The sequence below is a fragment of the Mercenaria mercenaria genome, unplaced genomic scaffold (assembly GCF_021730395.1).
Source record: "Mercenaria mercenaria strain notata unplaced genomic scaffold, MADL_Memer_1 contig_1034, whole genome shotgun sequence".
Taxonomy (NCBI): Eukaryota; Metazoa; Mollusca; class Bivalvia; order Venerida; family Veneridae; genus Mercenaria; species Mercenaria mercenaria.
Window position 1 is genome coordinate 21,606 of NW_026459005.1, and position 24,823 is coordinate 46,428.

Below are 24,823 nucleotides of genomic sequence, written 5' to 3' on the forward strand. Positions count from 1 at the left end.
TAGGCTCTGAAAAAAAAGTCATAGTATGGTTCCTCCTTAATACTTCTCATAAACATTCATAAAACAATAGATATTGAACTCCACGTGGAAAAAGTAATGTACTGAGTCCTATTGAAAGCAAACCAATATTAAACTTACAGTATGGAGAGTACTTGTAAAGGAGTTACCTCATGACAGTGTTTAAAGTTTAAAGCTGTATGTGATCAACTGGTCCAATATTGCATGGGGAAAACAAATAATATGCACATTTAATTTACTCGTGTAGTACAATAGTTAGCAATAGTTTTAGTCCATACAAATACATTACTGTTACCCGCTGATAGCAGTTCCATATTATAACATAGTACTGAAAGAAAAAAAAAATAATATCAATACAAAGTTTTATGAATAAATGCTTAATTATTATGGACTTAATCGCAAAATGTTTGAAATAACATTGTGCATTTTTTGCATGGGTCGACGTAGTCTTACCCACTAAACGATACATTCCTAGAGCAGCAACTTCCCTTGGAATATATTGTTTAGGTTTTTACGTTTTAAGAATTGTGTAAGAATTTAAATAGTTTTAAATGACCCATGATGATAGTTATTAGAGGCTGTACTGTATTAGGTTCCTGGAGTTCGCGAACCAAGTCCTATATATTATCCGAAACGGTTATTTACTGCATGAACTTTGAAAGGAAATGGTTAACTTCAGTACTACCGTTAATTGCAAATTGCAAACAAATCAACCATAATAATTCTGTAGCGTTTGGTTTACGTTTAACAGTAATACAGTCACAAAAATAATAAACCTAATTTACGAAAGGCGAGTGGATAATTGCATCCTCATACAAAGTCCATTTTTTATTATGTCACTGTTCACATTTCCGAATTTATCCGTATATGGAAGAAAAAATAAATTAATACTTTCATGGTATTCATACACGTAAACGCCTGCAAATTGTATTTTTGTATTGAGAGTTGCAAGGAATTTTAGCATATTAACCATAAGATTTATATACCGGCGTTATGCTCAGATTTCAAGTTTATTTGAGTATTACATTCAATCTACCTTCAAACACAATATTGTGGAAAAGGTGAAACACATAGGTTGTTTTTTTTTACAGCTGCTCTATGGAATGTCAGGCAAATTTCTAACTATGTCATTCAAAACGATCAACGTATAATAATTTAAATGAATATTTAAGATTTTTCTAACACATTTTATCCATACAATTTGTTGTAATACCCTAAATTTCCAGTCCAAAACCTTATAATCCATATTGAAAAAAAAAAAAAAAAAAACAACACGCTTTTTCTTTGTACGCACATTGAAATTGATATTGGGTCTGCATGCCCTTGAAAACATATCTTAAGCCTTAATGCCTGAAACAGAAACCTATAAAATTATGCGTTTATGAAACTCGTGACATCCGTAAAATGGGATCTTCCGTGTTTCTTTCAAAACATAAACGTTTTTTGCACCCTACAAATGGTATTTGCTCACATTTGTTGAGACTGCCTATTTGGAATAAGGTGCCCCAGTTTTAAACATAAGCATTTACATGTGTTAACACTTTAGTTTTTACTTGAAGATTATCGGGCATATTCATGTACAGCCCAGCTAAAACTGTTATTGAACAACAACAGAATATTGCCAGGAATGTAAAAAATAAGACATTTCTCATTCAGTGCACTTGTCCGCAGCAGACATTTTTCCGGCTACGCTTTCATTGAAACATTATCCGCATCCGCTATGTCGTTTCTAATCCAAACAAGAAAGTATTTCCTTGTACTCGTTTTTTATAAAAGAACAAAACCACTTTACTCTTGCCATGAATTAAAATAAATCCAGTATTTGTTTCCGAAATACCTCGCAATTTCTTCCCTCGACCCATCGCTTAGAATGCTCACTCTATAAAATATATAATTGCTTATTCCGTACATATGTTACACAAATTATAGCAACACGTGAATCCTGGGCTAACGGAAGTCCAAAAGTACGCAGGCGAGAAACACGAGAAAAGCGCAATCGTATATTATGAGAAAAACGTGCTTTAAATGGCCATGAGGATCTACAGAGCATCTCATAAGTATATAACAACTGTTATTAAATGCGGTAAAGTAAATAGAATTGAATAAATTTAAGAATGTTTTACGTCAGTGGTTTATACGTACTTCTTTATTGGATATGTCATATAATCATTGTTTTAAGTACGATATAAGCCTCAAACGATCATATATGTAAAATACTGCACGGTCCTTAGCGCTGACGCGTTGCGGCAGTCCAATATTTTACATATTGGATCGTTTTCGCCTTATATCCTATACATAATCTATTTCATTACACGGATTGTATTAGAAATTAACCGCGCATTCCAGCTAAACGTGGTTTATGCGTGTTTAAATCACTTACTTACAATATTGAATATTTTTCTTTGGAAAAATATATTTTACAAAATTATGTCAAATATCGTTCAAACTGTATTTAGAGGCAAACGGCTGTTTACGATTTTAATTATTCTATGGTTTACATATATATTCACATGCTTGAATATGTTTACTAGAGATAAATATGCGCGTGCGATTAGAGGAAAAAAAATATGTGTTGAATAAGGATTATCCTATAATTGAATACACCTGTAACAAATGTTTAACACTGAGTCTTTCATACTTAATAAATAACAAAAATGTTTGCAGAAATGACGTACCAGACAAGACCATCGATATTTTGATACTAATTACAACAGTAAGCGATCATTTTGAAATTCGACAAACACTTAGGTCAACATGGCTGAATTACACAAGAAAAAACACAGCTAATGTACGTTATGTATTCCTTCTTGGTGATAGAAGTGGTTTCGCTCTACGAACGTCTATTATTAAGGAAAATGCAAAGTACAAAGACATTGTTAAAGGAAATTTTATCGATTCATACAGAAACCTAACATATAAAACTATGCTAGGACTTAAATGGACAGTTTCTTTCTTTTCAAAGGCAAGGTTTGTTTTAAAAACAGACGAGGATGTGTTTGTTAATATACCAAATATTTTGAAATTGATTTACAACAAAAGTGAAGATTTTGATAAGACATTGGGTCGAAAATGTACCAGTATACAGCCAGTGGAAAGAAGTGTGAGTTCAAACTCTTATATTCCGAAGAGTATTAACAATAATGACACATATCTACCATTTTGCTCAGGGACTGGCTATATATCAAGCATGGTTTTAATAAAGGAAATATACAACGTATCCATTAATGTTACTTTCTTTCCTTTAGAAGACGTTTATATTGGAATGTGTGCGAAAGTATTAGGTGCTAAACTAAAAGATATTATTTAATAAGGGTTTTGCAAGTGATACTGCTATACGCAATCACTGTATTTTGCAAAACAGAAACATTTACACAATTCATAGTGTTAGCTCTAGTGAACTTAAATACATTTGGACGTCTTCCTGCACAAGTTTGTGAATAATTTAATTTACTCTCTTATTCGACAGTGCTTGTTACGTTGACAAGTACGTACAAGTTGATGATACTGACCGAATATTTTGAAACGTTTTAAAGTTAAATATTTCCATGAATGATGTTGTTTTTGAATTGCGGTTGACACAACCAGATCAACAGTTTTAACAAGACAGTTGGTCTGAACTCCATACTGTAATACAGTAATTCTTTGTTTAGCTTGCGCACAAACAGACTTTACTTGAGTTGAGGACAGTCGATCTTATCTGTTTTGTTTTTTTTTTTTTTGTTTTTTTTTTGTCTTCCATTTTGTTTTTGTTTAAGCAGCCGTAAGTCAATGAAACGTTTGTTACCGAAGTGATTTAGAAAATATAGAAAATTGTAAGATATGAAAGCCAATTCAATGGATGGAGAAGACGATTCTACAGATCAGAAGCATTTTATTTTCCACTAAAAGATAAATACAGTGATGCTCTGGTTTGATTTTGTTGTTTTATAGAAAAAATAGAAATCTAATAATCTTCAAAATATTTTACCAGAAAAGAAATAAGCGTACCGAAGAAAACAGTGGAAAAAACCCGTATTTTCTACTATATAATATATTTTTAAAGCTCTTTTATTGTTTATTAAATGAAACCTTATTGATAGATGTATATCACAGAATATTTGTATAAAACGAAACATATAAAAATGTTAATTTTCATTCTTATAGGGTCTAACGTTTTCTGGATTGATGTGACTATTTACACGATAGTCGTGCCAATAGTTCGTTAAGGACACGTGTCTACGGCGTGATATTCCAGTGAAGCAGCACTATAAAGTTAGGCATTGTGCTCACTGCTACATGTAAACACCGTCGTTTATATGACTGAAAAATTGTCGAAAACGACGTTAAACCAGAACACACTCACAAAAAGTATTTCACAAAGAATTTATCCAAACAGGAAAATTCACGACACATTTATAAAATTTAAAATTCTGGGCCTTAAAATACATCAAAGATCAAAACTTTATCTTAAATTAGTTTGCGAAATTTGTACTCTCAGCAGAAATATCATTTCCATATGTTTCTCCAGTGGTCTCTTTCAATATCTACCGTGCGAACATTTTCTAAAGGACACGGCTGCCGTCTAAATAACAAAGAAGGGACACTTTATGCACCGTATAAGTACTTATTTCTGCGGGCTTAATATTCTGCGATTTTTTAGAAAATGAGATGGTATTAAATTTCTGCTTTGCTTTTTTCTGAGGTGTCTTCCTCTTCACGTTGATGGGATTTATTTCTGCGGTTCTATATTCACCGGTTATTTCATTAATTTCAATTAGACAGGTACGTATTTTGTTTTTATTTTGACAGTTATTTTGGTTTCCGGTTTGAAAAGATTACGATACTGATGTAACATCGTCATCATCACATAATGTTGAGTGTTAAACGCAAGGAGAAACAGTCATTTTATAAATACGGTTATGCCAAACAGACACGAGAAATGGCATATTTATATCTATATTTTGCAAACATTCTCATCTGTGCATTGTAACGGTATGATATTTTTTGTTAATCACACCTTTTTCAAGTCCCATACAAATAACGGTAAATATGACGATCGTCAGACGGCTCAGTTAACAATAGACACAAAGGATATAATGGATTGTGTTTGTCACATAATTTTAGAAAATTGATACTGACAGCTGACTGCTCAATGGTGAACGAAAATCAAAATGAATTCGATGTTTTCATTATGGTCTATTCAACAGCAAAAAACAATTTTTCAACTTGCTTCGTCGGCCTTTGGCTACTTGTGGGACAAAAGCTGATAACGCTACCGGACATTGTCTTATACTTAACCGGATTATAATGGCGGCTTGTATCGTCGTATCACGGCATGTCAGGACACAATTTTCTGCGGATTTTAAATATGCGGTCTTATTGTCTTCCGCAGAAAACGCAGAAATAAAGTTCCCGCAGAAAAAAAGTACTTATACGGTATTTGAAGTAGCTAAACAAATTCTGCTCAGAGATTTTGATATGCTGTCACGAATCTCTGAGCTGAAACAATTTAAACCTAACCATTATAGTTGTGACCTGATCGGGGTACACTTCATTTTGGAAACAAATAAGCCACACAGAATCGTTATTTATTGATTATTCGGGTAGAATGCACTTTAGCGGTCCCCGTTCATTTACAAAGCTCATAGGCATCAAGTTGGGACAAAGCATGACGTCATCAGTTTCTAAAGGGTCAGTGCGCAGATGTTGTAGTTCTACACTGCTTTGGTAACCAAATGAATGTTGTAAAATAACCTGGGGTTAACATGTCTGTGAAAACAGATTAAATAAATAAATCAGTTAATGAAATTGTTCCCTATCTTGACACTTACATGTTTACATCCATAAATTAACATACCGCTTACAGATATGCTAACAGATTACAATATAATTTAGTAAACCAGATTGTTATTATTTATGCTATATATTATATAGATCTTTACAATGTGGCCATTTTCATATACATGTTCTATCATAAGTATGTCAAGTTCCAAATGAGTTCCTTTCAGTTATTTTACCTCTAAAAGACAACAATTGGACTCTTGTACAAAGCTTAGCTGGAAAGATTATCTATGTCGTATTGAGTTAGCTTTACTGTAAAAGGCATCATTTGTAGGACGCTTTTCTACTGTGTCTTTTTTCAGATTCACAGAGGTCGGACTTCCTCTCCATTTAGCTCTCAGGATTCATGTCAATAGTAAATTGTGATTTGTGTGGATATGGGCAAAATATACCACATTGTAGTCTGAAGTGAGTTTTAAAAATTCGCCATGTGTCTCCGAGCACGCAACTTGCGTCTTAAGTTAGGCGTCTTACGATAAAGGAAGAACGCCAGATATAAATATAGATGCTGAATATTTTCAGATGTTAATGTCCTCAAAAATTATAATTGTAATATTGATATATTTATTTGAGGTAATGCTTAAATTATAATTTTGTAAAATAAAAACGATATTTATACTGCTTAAAATAAAAAGTAAAATATCCATACAGATCAAACATTGGATAACGAAAATAGACTCAATTTTATTATACTTCATTCGTCAAACCTGATAATAATTTTCATTTTATATACCTTAGTATTGTGTATGACTGTTTCATTTCATGTCAAATTTCGAAATTCATCGATATAACTATGTTAGATGGAGTAGTCGAGAGAATGACTCTATTGCATAAAGAGCTTGAAAACGGAAAAGTATGTTTAAGTGGCGATTTTTCTATTACACTTAATAAATCCAATGAATGCATAATTCCGCCTTAACATGAGTTTCTTGAAGACAAGGAAAGAAAGGTAGAAATTCACTTTTGGTATGATTTAGTTCAACAGACTAAGATGACCAATGAATCATCATCATGTGACGCTTATATTATTTTCATATTTATTAAAGGAATATCATAGTACCAAAATATATTACTTGTGTCATTCCACTGAACAGGATTACTGAATTACATTGACAATAACTTTAGTTCGTCTCAATGCATATTCAAACGTTTGGAGCTAAATGTAAACAAAAATTATGCTAAACACATTTTCGGACAATACAAATTCTTACAAAATCTTAGACCAAACGAAATAATGTAGGTAGTTTCAAGTTCTGTTCAGTCAGTGCATTATTACCACAAAATCTTATCAATCGCAAAATTACTGCTTTATTAAAAGTTACCTTCCATGGAATTGCTACCATTTACATCTTTATCTACGATTTCAGACTATACATTGCTAAATAGTAATTGTTATATGCTACTTTGTTATTGCTAATTTTTCATTGAACACTAAAACCTAGTTTTAGAACGTGCAGTTTAAGAAGAGCATCTTCGTCGGATTACCCGTACGTCAAACATCCCTGTATGTAAACGAGCAGCAATGGCGACCCTAGGTAGTAGTTCTGAGAGTTTTGTAAATAATTGTACTGTATGTGTTCGTTTATCAAGTGTTTATCATTTTCCACATAATCGTTAATCGTTTCTGTCTCGGTTTCTTAGGGCCCGACATTGACATTGTTTATCTCTAGAAGCAGATATTTCCGCATGCACCGACGTTAACTATGCTGTTTGTATAGTTGCTTTAGTGTCATAGGCGACAGTAAGTGGTTTCGTGGTGTTTCCTATAGATATCTTTAGAATTATGCCAGTTTTAACAATTTTCACTGCTTTAGTATTCAAACCAAAATTATTTGACAACGTACAATGTTATGGGATTTGATTTTCTGTAGACTTTAGCTTTAAAATGCCCTTTGACAGGGTGGTTGTTAGATATCTTGCATATGATCTCTATAAACCTTTTTCTGCGTGTGGTATTGGTACTACTGCATCGCTTCTGAATTTATATCTTTCCTTATTTGATACAAATATCCCCGAGTATTGTAAACGTCCCCTTTTTAGATCTGGTTTTTATATGATTTTAAATGAATCAGATTTTAAGGACCAATTAATCTTGCTGATTTTTTAATAACAAGTATCAATACAATACCAAATAAAGCACACCGCTTAAGAAAGACTACAATTGCCCATTGCCATCAACTTTAGAAATGTTCTTCATAATACTAGAATCGTAATTCAGATGTGTTGTTCTAAGTTTAGTAGCAATTTGTTACATGGCTATAATGGAGTATTTGTAAGATTTTGGGTCATGATAATTTTCCTGTATTTGGTAAAATAACATAACTTTTTGATACAAAAGGTTATGACCGGATTTATTTTGAGATACAATGAATGGTTCATGATCACCTTTTGTACAGTCAGGCGCTACACTTCCATCTTAGATCATCTCTAACAAAATGGGTCGGAGACGCCTCGTAGGATATTTCTGCATTTTCGTTTCCACAATATCTGATGTTGATATCAACGCGCCCACAGCATCGAATACATGTGGGAATGGTTCGCTAAGTAACTCTTTATTAATCAGAATATCTTTTTTTATTCATAGAGAGCAGTCAAGCAAAATGAAGAAAGCAAACTCGGTCTTACTGAGTTGTTCTTGGCAGATACATAAATGCGCAATACCCTTCACCCCCATTGGCCCCGGCTAAATTCTATTATAGCAATATTGAAAAGACTAGAATTATATATATCAGAGTTTTTTTTGTGTTTTAAATATCATGCTTTGATTTATCGTTTCGTATAAAGGACACTTTTATCGCGAATAACTTATGTATATTACTATACAACCGTGAAACATTATAGGGACAAAGAGAAAAGGGTTTAAACACCCCGATTGTCTTCATGTCTTACTTTGTCTATGTATTAATCATATTCAAAGCTATAGTGCTAAGGTTTGAAGAGGTAGCGTTCCTGCAAAGTGACTGTAATGTGAAAATTGCTCGGTATCAGAGAAACATATAGGATTAAAGAGAAACACATTTATCCGTATATTCAAGAGAAGAATGGATGAAAGAAACTGAAATTGTTGCTTTGTTCCTGTTTTGACAACACTATCACCCGCCCCGTGATTCCCTTATGAATGAGCCTCACTCGGAGCTTGAAGACGCAGGACGTTCATGTGAGAAAGCCATCCAGCTGGCTTACGGAAGGTCGGTGGTTCTACCCAAGTGCTCGTGATGAAATAATGCACGGAGGAGCATCTGGGGATCTTCCTCCACCATTAAAGCTGGAAAGTCGCCATATGACCTATGATTGTGTCAGTGCGACGTTAAACCCAACAAAATAAATAAAATGAATTACGACAATACTTGAGAGGAACTACCCCGCCATGATTGTTGACAATGCGTTCAACAAGGTATCCACAATGTCACAGACGGATGTGCTAAACCAAACTGAAAAAAAAAAACATTGACAGTGCTGTGAGACCGTTTTCTGTATGCTACAACCCATCGTTGCCGAAAAAAGGCTGTATATTGCGTAAGTAGTAGGATTTGTTAAAACTGGTGTTATAAATTTGCATCCGTACAAACCAGTTGTTGTGTTCAAACATTCACAGAACATAAAAGACATATTATTGGTGTGTATGCAGCTTTAGAGAGCAGAGAAAGCAGCTGAACCTTCAACTGAAATTGTGACCAAGGTTCTCTAGATTTGACTCTTACTGAGAATAGAAAACAAGGGAAAATGTAGGGAAAATTCCCCTCGCTTCATAAAACCACTAGCTTTCTGTTAAAATATATGTCTTATATTTTGAGACAACATTTTTCATTGGTACCTTACCAAACTTGGTCAGAATTGTGATAACACGGGCTTTGATGGGTCTACTGGAGTCACTTGTGTGTCCGGTGAATTAATTTTATTTACAAGTACATAATTATAAGAAGACGGTCTAATTTGATTTTACTTATAATTCACTATTATCGGTTTCCATTTGATACATCTATGTCAATTTTGGGTACATAATTGTAAAATGCAGGCTGAATTCATTTAATGTTACAATTTAGAAGTTTTTGGCAGAGTTATGGCCCCGCTTTGACTTAAAATTCAGCAAGTGTAGATGTGCGTTCAAAAACTTTTGAAAAGGTGATGTATTAGGTAAATTCAAATTTGGTAGACAGGTACATTATTACTAAAATTCAGGCTTAATTCAATTTAGGTGTAACGTTATAGTACAGCGTAACATAAAAACTACTGTGGTACTTTTGTTTTTGTACACCTCTTGTCAGCAAAGCAAACTTGGTATGTGATGTAGGAAATGTATTCGGAGTCATTCCGGTCAAGGTACTGTTATAGAAAAAGAAAAATGGTGTAGTGGGCTAAAACGTACATCTGTTGCAGGTTTTGTAATGTTGAACAGATATAGCAATGATTCAAATCCCGGTCCAGGCCTTACTATTTTAAGGTACATTCTATAGCCAAAATATCGACATTTTAGTGCTTGTCTTTACAACCATTTTGCGAATTTTTACTGAAGAATTACATAATTTGATGAATGAAATGCCTATTGAAAATGATTTATCTCTCCTTTGAAGTATATATCTTGAAAAACAAATGCCAACTTGTACCCGAAAATCCGGACAGATGACAGAATTTTTTTGTTTTAAGTGGTCATATTTTTTCAAAATCGACAGCTGCTACATTCAAGCATTGTTCTGCCTAAAATTGTGACCAACACGTACCTACATAATATATCTACTTTCTGCGAGCAATCAATTTTAATTAATTTGATGAAAGTGCCTTTTAGAGTCGATAATTTCAGATAATTTTTATTTTCTCTTTTTTTCAAGCAGACATCATCATTTCACAACTAATTTGAGATAAACATGCGTATCTATGACAAAAATCCATAATATCATTACTAGGGCAATACACATACAAGTCAGATGTGTCAATTTTATTTTTAGAAACGGTTGCAGTCACAAAGTAATTGACAGAATAAAATGTAAATTTCAGCATATTTTTTCACACAAAAATGTGTTAGTGCGTAGAAATGTGATCAGGCTGAGCACATGGTCTTATGGATTTCATAATTTTCGGCGCTTAACGTGAAAACAGTTAAAGCACAGGATTCACAAACATTAAATTTATGCTTAAATCTATATGTGATACATTATGCATATAATTATAATTCACGATAATACCACATATGGAAGTAACTGGAATAAATTTGGACTATTTCCTTCGGAAGTTTACATGACTGTCCTGTCGAAAGGCCTCCCTCGTGTTTACATATTCTGACAGGTCGAGTTGTTCTGGGACTAGGAACAATGGTAAGTGCAAATTATATAGATTTATATTAATTAATTATTTTCGCAACGAGTTCAAAGTAAGGTTGATAAACAGTCGACTCTATTTCAAGATCTGATAATGATTTGCCTATTTTTGGGCGGAGAACATAGCATATGCATGCTTGTATCACTGCCACCATAGATTATCATTAGATCCACTGGCAGAGCTACAACAAATCATTGTCAGATCTTGAAATAGAGTCGATGCCAGAATTAACGCATTGTTTCATAGACAGTGAATCGATCAGAATAGACAGAATAGATCATTGTCATAGAAAAATACGTTGATGTACTTTTTGCATTCGAATTGACATAATTTGAACATAGACTCTGCATTTATAACTGTTTATGCCATAAAGTGACGTGCTGAATCATCCGGCAAAAACCACAGGGGTAGTACCCCTGTGGCAAACATCAATATTTCTAAAGTACCATTAATTATAATCAAGGTCTACTGTGCATTAAATCCGTCACGTGTTTGTTTCAGATCAATGAATACCTGCACCATGGAAACAATGTCATTTGCAAACTTTTTGAACCTGTGCTGGGCGTTCACATTGACATTTCTTATTCAACAGGAATGCATGATGCCGACTAACAGTACAGCTAGGTAATTGTCAATGTTCTATATATATTCTACAATAACTACGTAAAAAAAAGAAAAATGTCTGTAAGCAAGCCAAAGAAAGGACACCTCTGCATAGCTGACAAGGTCAAGGGTCTGAATGAAACATGATCATGCACCAAAATATCAACAAATTTATACATTTATACAATGGAATGAAATAGCATACAGTAGGCCTATATTACAGCAAGATGTGATTAATAAATAATATCATAATTATTTATTTTACATGGCATGCATGAATTGTTCAACTTCCTAAATCAACTGTGCTGTAGAAGAGTAATTTTAAGATACATAAATCCACACTTGTCAAGATTCCATATAAAATGCTGATTTCCTTATATAGTTGGTTTTCAAAAAAATAAAGCTTTTTCTTCCTTTTCACCTTACTTTAATTCAGTTCAGTTTTAGAATGTGTTTTGGGGCAAATGATATCCAAATCAATGTATTCAAGAAATGTGTGCAATTTCAGATGAATGGCTCAAGCATTTTTAAAGTTATGTTAAATTATATAGCTAATTTTGTCCCCTCTGCACCAAAAGTGTGACATTTTGCATGAAGGATAGTTTTCAACTGTGTTTTACTTTTTCAAACCAAACTTAATTTCACAGCTTTTGCTTTTCTTATGTAATCTAAACTCTGCACATTTAAAACAAAATACTTCTTTTCATTAACTAAATTTTATTCTTACCAATAGTTCATGTCTTAATTGTAATGGAAGCCCCTTCATAAAAAAAAGTGATAAATTTAAAAGTTGAACACTACAATTTCATAACCCCATTATTTTTCTTAAGTCGTAATGTTTTTCTAAGATCTTTATCCTTACAGCTTTGAAGACACCTTATGATTTTATTGTTTTATAAATCAACTTTCTCAGAATCTTCATATATGTCTATACACCCAAAAATATCCCTTGTAACTATTCTTTAAATAAAATGGGTTTTTACTTTATTTCTCTCTGTTGTGGCAGTTCTATATTCTTAGCAGTGTGTAAGTTAAATGCAGGCATTACTTGATAATTAAGCATTATATAAGAATCCCAGGACAATTTAAATTTTATTTATTGCATTTTTCTCAAGTTTGCAATTTTCAGGTTTAAAAGGGGAAACATCAATTTTAAATTAAGTTTACTCACATATAAGAAATTCCGAGATACTCGCGCAAGAATAAGTCTGACAGTTCATAAGACGTGACTATAATTAGCATGTTATTTGTGTTGATTTTATCACAAAACCTGTCCTTTGTCAATAACAAATAAAGTTCCCCACAACGCCCAGAATGCACCAAATGGATCCATTATTTTCATAGTTTTCCGGGGAATCATACCCCCGGACACCCCTATTTGCTCTAGTCTTCATATATTTTGAATATTTGAAAAAAAAATATTGATTATTCTTCGAATACTTTTTGACTGTACTATTAGAGCGTATTTTTAATAGATAAACCAGTTTCGGTTTCCGTTTCAGCAGTTTATATCATAGGTATGGCAACTAAATACATATTAAATTTCTCTCTCTCTCTCTCTCTCTCTCTCTCTCTCTCTCTCTCTCTCTCTCTTGCACTGATCCGTTCATTATGGCCCTCCCATCGCCCTGCATAATTACATATATATGTGGATAACCTGGTTAGGGTTCTGTGTATATGAATGTAGTTTTATCACCCCTCCCCTTCTTCCTATTCCAATGAACTATGTATGCTGATGTCCAAATATGACTGTTCAATAAAACTATGCGTAGACTTGTCTGTGCTTTATGGTCTTTTCAACATTATTTAAGTCGAAAGTAGTGAGTCAGCATACCTACCTACTTTTTTCAAGGGAAGGCTTACTCTCAAGCAATTAATAGTGATAATCCTTTTATTTGGGTATGACAAATTCTCTACTTGAATCAGCAGTAGGAAGTACTAGTCATCTTAGCCGACATTCTTTGCAATAGCTTAAATAAAAATTGCTATTTTTTTTTTTTTTTTTTTGGTGTGTGTATATCAAGATGTTTTTTATATTCTATTGCAGCCAACAGAAGGAGGCAAATTCTGGCATCATCTGTTAATTTGATAAGCGCTTCAAGTCAAATCCGACACACCAAGCCAAGAATTGAAAATTATGTAGAGTATGTCATGCCACAATACATTGATGACTTTCAAGTTCGATTTCGTTTAAGCAGGACATCATTTGAACAATAAGTTGTAGAACTTTCTACTGCATTGTCTATTAGAAGCAAGAAGGTAAAAATTGGACCAGAAAAACAGTTGCTTATTTTCTTGAAGTCTTTTTCATCTCTTCATACATTGCAAGAAATTGCCGACATATTTGGTGTGAGTGAAAGCTCTGCTCACGTGATTATAAAAGATGTCGCCAGTAAGATTAGGAAACATATTCTACCATCTGTGATCAAATGGCCAGCCAAGCAACAAAACATTGCCGATATCGTTGACGGTTTTGAACAGTTAAAAGGATTTCCAACTGTCAAAGGGGCCATTGACTGCAGCCATATTCCGATCAGAACGCCCAGGGAGTATCCTGAAAATTTTTCCCATCAGTTATTTTACAGGCAGTCTGTGACAGTGACTTACGATTTACAGATGTATATTGTGGCTGGCCTGGATCAGTTCATGACGCAAGAGTTCTAAAAAAATAAATCACCATTATATCATGAAATAGATGAAGACCCTGTCAACAAATTCCCTGGAAATACTCATATACTTGGTGACTCTGCATATAGCTTAACCACATGGCTTCTAGTGCCATTCAAAGACCATGGTAATCTCAACGAAAAGCAAAAACGATTCAACTATGTGCATAGTGCCACAAGAATGTGTACAGAGCGTGTCTTTGGAGTCCTGAAAGGACGGTTTAGGAGATTGAAATACATTGACATGCTTAATATAAAAAATATTGTTATTCTGATTCTGAGTGCCTGTGCATTGCACCAAATGTGTCTTAATAGCATGGAAGATATTAAGGAGTATCTCCAAGAAGCTGTTGCATTGAATGAAGAAATCAACAACTTTCAAGACTTCATGTCGAATAACCACAATGCTGAAATTAAAAGAAGCCAACTTCTTGACGCAATAAATGAATGACATGAAGTTGAGTTATTGTTCTATTGGACGCTAGAAAGGATCTACCTTTCAATTGGATTCAGAGCATTGCTCTCATCACTGCTAAAAATTTACCAACTATTTAAGGGTTCTGAAATAAACCCAGGCATGAACTCATTTAAAATTTATCTAACATGTAACATACTTGAAACTAAATAAAAATAGAATTCAATAAAAAACTAAATTGCTTTTCAAAAAAGCGCATGTCTCAAAATACTGCTACATTTATATTGCAGGGTGAGTTGGTACTGACCAATCCTATGAAATTCCATTTAAATCCAACCATTAGTATAAAAGTAGTCCGGATAAACTTTTTAAAAACTAGAATTGTGTCCAGAGGACACGGATGGCCACGCTGAGTGAAGCCCTGATGCCTTTCAAAAGTTATTGGACCGTAGCCAATATCTAACTTGACCCGTATTTTGACATCATACACTTGTATACCAGATATAACTACAATTGATGATGCCTTTCAAAAGTTATTGAGCGGAAACCTTTTTTTGTCTTTTCATGGGCAGACAACTGTCAAAAATTAGTGGACCGTAACCATAATCTAACTTGACCTGTGTTTTAGTATTACATACTTGCATACCAAATATGATTACAATTGATGAAGTCTTTCAAGTTATTGAGCGTAAACCAAAGCAGATGGAAGGACTTAAGTACTGAAGGACAGGGGTAACACATAATGTCCCTTCACCATTACCATTCTTCGAATGGCGGGGGCATAAAAATAACCATAAAGGGGCAATAACTCTGCTAAAATCATTAAACCAGAAAATGCTGAAAATATGCAAAACTAGACTTGGTACTGAACCTTCCTACAAAGTTTGGCTGGAATCCCACCAGTAGTTTCAGAGGAGTTAAACCTTTCTGACAGACGGACAGACAAACAAGACAAAATCAATTTATCTACGCACACATGAGGAGAAATAGTGAATTTATAATTAAGGCTTCTTAGCCCTTTCTTTATTTGCTCTAATCTCTTCTTGTGGTAGTACCACAAGAAGAGACTAGAGCAAATAAAATGTCATGAAAATGTTCACATAAAGTAAGACCTAAATTAGCCCAAATATTAACATAAAACAAGAAGCTGCGTTCAATAAACGCTTATGCCCCCGGTGGTAGCCCTGCCAATATAAGCACAATAGTACAATAGGGCCATAATTAGTGATTGATTCAGTCAAGAGTTATCTAACTTGATAGTGTAACACCCCCTGATCACTGTCATCAAGTTTCAAATCAAACCAAGAAACGGTTTTTGAGATACATACACAATAGAACATTGCACACAAAAACTTTAACCAAAATTTCTAAGTTGCAAAAGGGCCATAATTTGAGATAAATTCAGTCAAGAGTTATCTAACTTGATAGTGTAACACCCCATTATCATTGTCATGAAGTTTTAAATCAAACCAAGTAATGGTTTTTGAGATATAAGCACAATAGAACAGTGCACGCAAAACTTTAACCAAAATTTCTAAGTTGCAAAAGAGCCATAATTTGTGATAAATTAAGTCAAGAGTTATCTAACTTGATAGTGTAACACCCCCTGATCACTGTCATCAGGTTTCAAATTCAACCCAGTAATTGTTTTTGAGATACAAGCACAATAGAACATTGCACGCAAAACTTTAACCAAAATGTCTTAGTTGCAAAAGGGCAATAATTTGTGATAAATTCAGTCAAGAGTTATCTAACTTGTTTGTGTAACTCCCCCTCATCACTATCATCAAGTTTCAAATCAAACCAAGTAATAGTTGAGATATATGCACAATACAATAATGCATGCAAAACTTTAACCAACATTTCTAAGTTGCAAAAGGGCCATAATTTGTGATAAATTCAGTCAAGAGTTATTTAACTTGATAGTGTAACACCCCCTCATCACTGTCATCAAGTTTCAAATCAAATCAAGTAACGGTTTTTGAGATATACCCAGAATAGACATTGCACGCAAAACTTTAACCATTTCGTACAGACGAACAGACGAACGGACAGGACAATCGCTATATGCCTCCGCATCAGTACATGCCTATGGCATAAAAAATGTCGGCTTCATTGTAGCTGTATATTATGAATTAAAAATGCAATTTATCAGCTGTAACTAACTCACCAATGTCAAAGTTAAACTTTAACTTGTAAGTGCCATGAGCAGTAACAAACAATTACAAACATGAAATATAGGTCAATAGCTCTTCAAAATTACGAACAAGAAAAATGTTGACATTGTAAGACTCACTACTCCCCCACACCCTCCCCCCGATATGCTTGATAGAATAATATTCAAAGTAAAAAAGGAGCATATCTCAATCTTGAATCTATCATCAGCCATGAAAGTCCAAAGCCTATGCATATGCCTCTTTGAAGTTGTAATATGACTATGTCCAAAAAATGGTACCTGGATGTCAACGTTACGATAAAGATACATATTTTTACTCATGTTCATATTACATACCAAGTTTCATTTTAAGCGAATGGAAGTTACAATGACATACATGTTCCCACTCAAAGTTGATGATATTTATACAAAGTTTCATTTTAAGTGGGTGAAAACTGTAGGACCAGTTTAGAACACAAGTTACAGATGTAGTTGTGATATGTTGTTAAGTCAAAAAAGGGCAATAACTCAAAATATTAATAATCGAACATCAAAATTGATTAATTCTGAAGAAATAAAAATGTCTACTTCATGTTGATGATATGTATAAAGTCTTATTTGAATTGGATGAAAACTATAGGAGGAGTTGAGTACGCAAGGAAGTGTGGCAGACGGAATGACAGATCGAGGGACGGAAAAGTCAAACACTATATGCCTCCAGGGTCTTCGACACTGGGAGCATAAAAATAGATTTAATACCTGGCTTCTTAGCCTTTCGCTTTAGTACAAAAAGAAGTGACTAGAGCAAATAAAATGTCATGAAAAAGTTCACATAAGATGGGGCCTGGATTAGCCCAAATATTAACATAACAAAAATGTCAGCTTCAACTCAGCTCTCTATCATGCATTGAAAATGCAATTTATCTGCCATAACTATCTCACTGATTGTCAATGTCAAAGTTAAACTTTAAACTGTAAGTACATGTAGCACTTACCATGAGCAATAACACAAAATTACAAACATGAAATATAGATCAATAAACAATCATCAAACGTTAAAATTATACCAAAAAGAAAGCAATGCTTTGAAGTACATATTATTTCAGACTCTGATACTAAATGTAATATGTACTAATATTATTCAGATCAATCTGTTCTAGGTCAAATCAAATTTGTAAAGTCAGAAATAAATACTTTGTATAAAGTCACAAAGAAAACAGTCACTTTACAATTTTTAGTCTGCGCTCTACCTACTGGACTAAGCGGTGGGTTGAAAGATACTTTAAGCAACAATTACATACTTTAAGCAATAATTTCTTAATACTATACAAACAAGAGCACCGACTTACGGGTGCAGACCGCTCATCTACTTTTCTTATCATTTAAAAGCTGGAGGGGCCCTTCATAAAAATTCAATCAAAACTTCAGAGTTGCTAAATTATAGAGTACATGTACATAAGTGCATAAAAAGGGCTATAATTATGTCAAAATGCAAGTCAAAGTTATTGAACTTGCTTTGTATCAGAAAGTGTTTAAAGTTTGAAAGCAATAGCTTTGTTACTTTAGGAGTAAAGTGGACATAAGCACAAAACTAAACCAAATTTTCCAAGTTGCTAAGTTCAAAAAGGGCCATAATTCTGTCAAAATTCCAGCAAGAGTTATGCAAATTGCCCTGTACAGTCCCCATATGATATTAAGTAAGTGTTGCAAGTTTTAAAGCAATTCTTTTGATACTTAAGGAGTAACGTTGACTTAAACACAAAACTTAACCTTATTTTCCAAGTCGCTAAGTCCAAAAAAAGAACCATAATTCTGTCAAAATGCCTGCCAGAGTTATGTTACTTTGCATGCACAGTCCCCTTATGATACAGTCCCCTTATGATAGTAAGTAAGTGTACTAAGTTTGAAAGCAATAGTTTTGATACTTTAGGAGAAAAGTGTGCCTAAACACAAAACTTAACCGGAAGAAGACGACGCTCAGGTGACGACATAAGCTCGTAATTTTGTTTCCAAAAAATAGATGAGCTAATAAAATAAGTAACATTAAAATATGACCTTTTTACCCACACATTTATTAATATCCACAAGTTCTGGGTGACTTTTTGTAATTGATCTATATCAACAACATGAGAACAGCTCATTTCTTATAATTGGAAATTAAATCTGAAAGTAATTTAAGCTTTTTTTCCTCCTGTTTGACACGGTCTTGGTGTTGCTCTTCTAGCATTTCCATCAATTTTTCTTGGTCCTCTTTCATTTCCTCCTGTATATTCTTCAAAATTGATACAACTTCATCTTTTTTAGTTGTTTTTCTTTTGGCAGTTGAAATGGACGTAGATGTCTCTTCGTTACTGCTCTCATTCACTTCATCGGTATTTCCACTTGTGTACACATGCTTTACATTCGGCCTGTAGCCATAGCATGCGTTCAGTTCCTGGAAAAAAGGGCACTCTTTTCTGTCATTGCCAGATTTAGCATTATGGTCAACGCAGTCCCTAAACTTTTTCGTTATGTTTTTCCATTTCTGTTCACACTGTACACCAGTGACTGATACAGAAGATTCACTATTGGCATTCATTTCTTCAGCTATCTTTTACCAGATGGTTATCTTTTTAGTTGACGGCTTATTAAACATTTCTTCATATCTTGAATGTAAGTCGATGAGTTTTCTTACTCGATCATTTGTCCAATGGTACCTGTCATTGCTACTGGGTAGACCTTCAGCCACATAACTGACATCCTTACAGGCTGTAACATCATTGTTGTTAGAATCAGTCTGTTTAACCGAATCTCCTCCTGTAGGATTACTCAAAGCATCTTCTGAAGACATGCAAAGAAAACAAATGTTTCAGCATTAAGTCAAGTCGAAAGCTAGAAGAACTAGAAATGTGTCTGAACGACACGGATGTCCCGTTTTTTTTATGTTAGGACAATGACAGGTGGGTTTTGACTTGTAAGTATGGCCTTGACCTCGGAGCTAGCGGTCTAGGTCTTGCGCATGACACATCGTCTCATTATGGTAAACATTTATGCCAAGTTATTTGAAAATTCTTGAAATAGTGGAGCTGAAAAATCAAATATTAAATTGACATATCGTGCCTAAGGCTTTTGCAATCAGACGCCTTAAGCACACATACATGTATTTTTCAGCTGTTTGAAAAAGCAAAGAAATACTATTTGAAACAACTTCATCAGAAAGGGACATTGTTCTCCCCTCATAATAACCAAGCATTGAGGCAAAATTTTAGCCTCTGACTGAGCCAGCAATTTCTGCTCTAAAATCTTAAATGAAGACCTACTGCCATTTATTGGTGCTTTTTTTTTTAAAGAACAATGAGCAGATTTATACCTTTAACAATTACTCTATCGAAGTTCTCCCAATCAATGAGGGTATTCAGGACCCATGGATGGATTTTTTCCACTGCAATCTTTCCAACATCATTTAGTTTGTCAAGCACCTGTGGGTACACTTCTTCTGTATATGCCTTTAAAAGAGATGATAACCAAACTCAAAGTAATGATAACAATATTGATTAAATCTATTCATGAATACAGGGTTGCATATAAACCTTAAACACTATGACATATATATTACCGATTTACCGGTAAGTAAGAGAGAGAGAGAGAGAGAGAGAGAGAGAGAGAGAGAGAAAGAAGAGCTGTTGGACGGATTATTTGAAAATGTTTACCAATATGCTACTATTAACAGAAAGCAGTAAGAGTGAGAAATTTGAACTTTTACTGTTGACGAGGTCCAACAGAGCAGTATCACAATAACTCACCTTGACCGTCATAAATTATTTGTAATCCACAAGTGGCTAGATTTCTAGAGATGATTGAAACTACACTGTCCAATTTACAGTTAAAATGATCCCCCCTCCCACCCCACCACACACACCACCCCCCTCAAGAGTATTATTGGGCCATTAACAAGGCCTCAATTCATAAACTGTGTTGAAAAGCATGTACATTCACATTTTTACAGGTATTTTTCATGATCACATTACAGGTAATGATCAGTCATTGATAATGCTAAGTCTTTAAGAATTTACCCATTGAAGAATTCTGATAGGCTACAATCTGTCACGAATGTTTCCGTTTTTCTTTATACTGACCTTTACAATAACTGGAATATCAGCTGGCTCAATTTTTATTTCTCAGCACATTAGCAAGCTCCTCATTTTCTGACATGAAGTGTTTCCTCAGAAATGAAGCGATGAAACATTTTTGGCACTAGTGAAGCAAATGGACCAACAGGTAGGCCTAAAGCTGCCGGTCCTGAAAACAAAAACAAGATTGATGTTAACATTGTAAGAGGAATGCCCCCCTGAAAGAGCTTGACAGAATAATATGGCTAAGTCCAAAAAAGGGACATAACTCAAACAAGAATAGTGTCAAGATTTTATTACAAATGCCCCCATGAAAGAGCTTGATAAAATGATATGGCTAAGTCAAAAAAGGGGCAAAACTAAAAAAAATTAATCGGACTTGAAAGTCCCAATAATATGCGCATGTCTCTTTCATTTTGATGATATAGTCCAAGTTTCATTTGAGTGAAATAGCTTATCTTTCCTGGTATAATGATTCAGTCATGTTATGATGTTGACACCTTGACATTATTTTTATCATGTTTATAACATTTTAACAAATATAATCAACTATAATTGTCCATTTTTATATTCATAAAGTAAACATGTGTCATTCAACATTTTACTTGAGTTTTAAACAAAAATTAAATTAAAGGAACAGACGGTATATAGTCGGTGAATTTCCGTGCTTAAAAATTACATTTTAAATAAGGGTTAAATGTTCGACAGTTAAAAACAGTGGGTCATCATCATCTATAGAATCTGATGATGTCAGAAGAATTATCTGAAAATGTTTACCAATATGCTACTATTAACAGAAAGCAGTAAGAGTGAGAGATTTGAACTTTTACTGTTGACGAGGTCCGACAGGGCAGTATCACAATAAGTCACCTTGACTGTTATAAATTATTTGTAATCCACAAGTGGCTAGATTTCTAGAGATGAAATTGCACTGTCCAATTTAAAGTTTGAAAGATATTTTACTCGCCTCCCACCCCCCACCCCACCACCACACATTCCCAATTTCCTCAAGCAACCTGAATGCCAAATGAATTAGGCTATATTCAATTGTGCAGTTACTCACTGTATCTATTCTTGTGTTTTCATTCTGGTAACTGTGCATGATTTGCAGTGGAAAGTTGAGAAATACAGGTATCTACCTTGTTTTTACTGACGGTGACATTTTAGGAGGCCCAGGCTTTGTGTTTACCTTTTTACTACCTAAATATTCTATTGAATTAATGTTCAAGTATGCACAATTCTTGATATATCTAGTCAGAAATTATGCCACACTTGTTTATACATTGCAAGATATTCATTTAGCTGTGTTTTTAAATCTTTAAAATAGATCTACCGGTTGGGGAATATAACAATTCTGGCTATTATATCCATTTTTGGCTATTTTAGCTGTTATTTGAAGTATTTTCGTTTACTAAAATTTTTTAATTATTGAATAAATTCGGCAGATATATTTAATAAAGAGTTCTTTTAGTTATAGTATTTTTGAGAAAGACATATAATTTAGGTTACAAGAGTTTTCTTTCCTTAGTTGTTATGGGTGTCACCGTTTCACGTTTGAATAATTTTAGTATTCAAGCGCATTTAATGCTCATAAATTTCGGCGTTTTTTTGTACAGTTTGGTTTGACACGTCGATATTGACACAACGTTTGAAAGAATTTTCTTAACCCGCCACTGCCGCCCCCTTTTCTGTCTGTTTTGTTTTTGTTTGTTTTCTTCGCTATGCTGACTTATTTGTTTTGATTATTACCGGCGGTTTTGTATGAACTAGCTTAATAGCTATTTCGAGCCTTTTGTCTATTTCTAATTTGACACATCGTCTTCGTTTCTATATACTTTAATTTGACAATTTACATTTACTATTTGTGTGTCTTGATTGTGTCGAACTTTTATAACTCTATTAAATTTATATTTCATTCAATCTTGTTTTATTCTGCTTTAGAAATAATTGGGTATAATAGTTACACAAAAACACGAGATAACGTTAAAAATAGGAAGCGGCTAGCCTTACGGGCCCGTACTGCTAGCCAAAAATTCTAGCCGTACATGAGTCACTTACTGCTAGCCTACACGCACTATATTTTTGAAATGAAATATAACAAGAGGCAACAATTAATACTTCAACTTGTGTTTCTAGACGACGATCGTAAATATTAGTAAAACATAATCTACGCTAATTTGAATTGATTATAGAAACAGAGAGTTTGTTCATTATAAAAAAGTGTATACTTAGATCTATATGTTATAAGTCTGCAAAAAAAAAAAAAAAAATAAAAAGCATAAATAAAAAAATAATCCGATCGTAATTCATCATAAAATTATCATGTAAAATGCAAATGCATCGGTAGATTTTAGTTTTTTTTCTGTTTTAAACAAACAACATGCATATTATTTATAAAACGCAAGGTATTATTCTGAAATGTTTACTCAGCACATGTGTTCAAATATTTATTTGACATTTTTGTGTCACTTTTATATCCAATTGCAGCTAAAATAGCCATTAATGGCCATAATAGCCAAAGTTGTTATATTCCCCATACTGAAAAAAAGATTGACTGAATCAATAAAAGCTAAACTCAATTTTGGCCTTATTTTGTCCACTTGTCATTTTGCAACAGAGCTGTATTATCAGAATGATTTTCATGATGTCCATGTGGGGGGAAAAGATCAGTTGAACTTAAAATTAGGTTACTAGATTGCGGTGGCCAGGTGGGTCTATAATCCTGCGATTATTTATACAACTCACAATGACAATATCGTGATCCTCTATGTTGTTTACCTTAAAAAAATATCAAAATACAGATTATCTGGCTGGTAGCAAAACTACATACTTCCATGCATGCTCATGTTCGAATCTTTGTGTACGAATCACCATTTCATATTATCATTGCTGTTCTACTCGATTAAAGTAATATCGATTAACACAAAATTTGATTCTTATATCTTAAAATGGTAAAATAAACTTTTATTGTTATTACCACTGTCTTGCACCGTCTGTGCCCACTCGGCCGCATCAGAACTACCGATTTCCAACTTCAGCACCTTGCCTCCCGCCATTTTCTGTACACGTTTTCGGATAGTATGAAACCGACGAAACCACTCCGGGGGGCGGTTTCGATAGTTTGAAAAACTGGTTTAGGTTTCAGCAAATAAAAGAAGCAAACCAGTTACAGTTTCTAAAAAAAATCACTCAACAAACGGATAGTTTCGGAAACCGGGTTAAAACCGAAACTAGTTTGTCTACGAAAAAAACGCTCTTAGAATAGTGTTATTGGATCTATAAAATCTGTCGAGAATGATAATCGGGATAAAGAACTCTCTCTTTATAAAACGGCGTGAAGAACTATCCTTTATTATATTTGGCGGGAATCGAGCACGTTTTCACCGTGCAATATTAGTATGTATAGTAACAAAAAAGTAGTCCGTCATGTCAACAAAACACGATGAAAACAATCGTCTGAAGCATTTTAAAATGAATTTTCAATCGTAAATTGTAAGCCTTTTAGAAAAAGTTTGGGCAATTTAAAGGGTGGCAGGAACTAGATACATGTCTTGTCTGTCTATTAATACATTTTAAATGGACTCCGCAGGTATTTTGAAGCAACCCTTGATTTTGAAAATACATGACCAATTTTGTTATCAAACTCGTCGTCGTACGACTTATGAAAGAGTCGTAGTCGTAGTTTGATTATCTAGTCGTATACTTCGTTCCAAGACGAATCCAT

The 24,823-nt window shown here is 33.8% G+C and overlaps 1 protein-coding gene and 2 pseudogenes across 1 annotated transcript; 2 read left to right on the forward strand and 1 right to left on the reverse strand.

Annotated features, from left to right (window-relative positions):
- The first annotated feature begins 1,572 nt into the window (after nt 1-1,572).
- On the forward strand, nt 1,573-3,929 carry LOC128551376 (beta-1,3-galactosyltransferase 1-like). Its single transcript, XM_053532222.1, has one exon. It carries the CDS (start codon nt 2,558-2,560, stop codon nt 3,323-3,325), a length of 768 nt encoding a protein of 255 aa, XP_053388197.1. The 5' UTR covers nt 1,573-2,557; the 3' UTR covers nt 3,326-3,929.
- A 5,023-nt stretch (nt 3,930-8,952) lies between these two features.
- On the forward strand, nt 8,953-16,531 carry LOC128551374 (putative nuclease HARBI1; annotated as a pseudogene).
- A 2,596-nt stretch (nt 16,532-19,127) lies between these two features.
- On the reverse strand, nt 19,128-24,155 carry LOC128551375 (uncharacterized; annotated as a pseudogene).
- Between the last annotated feature and the right edge of the window lie 668 nt (nt 24,156-24,823).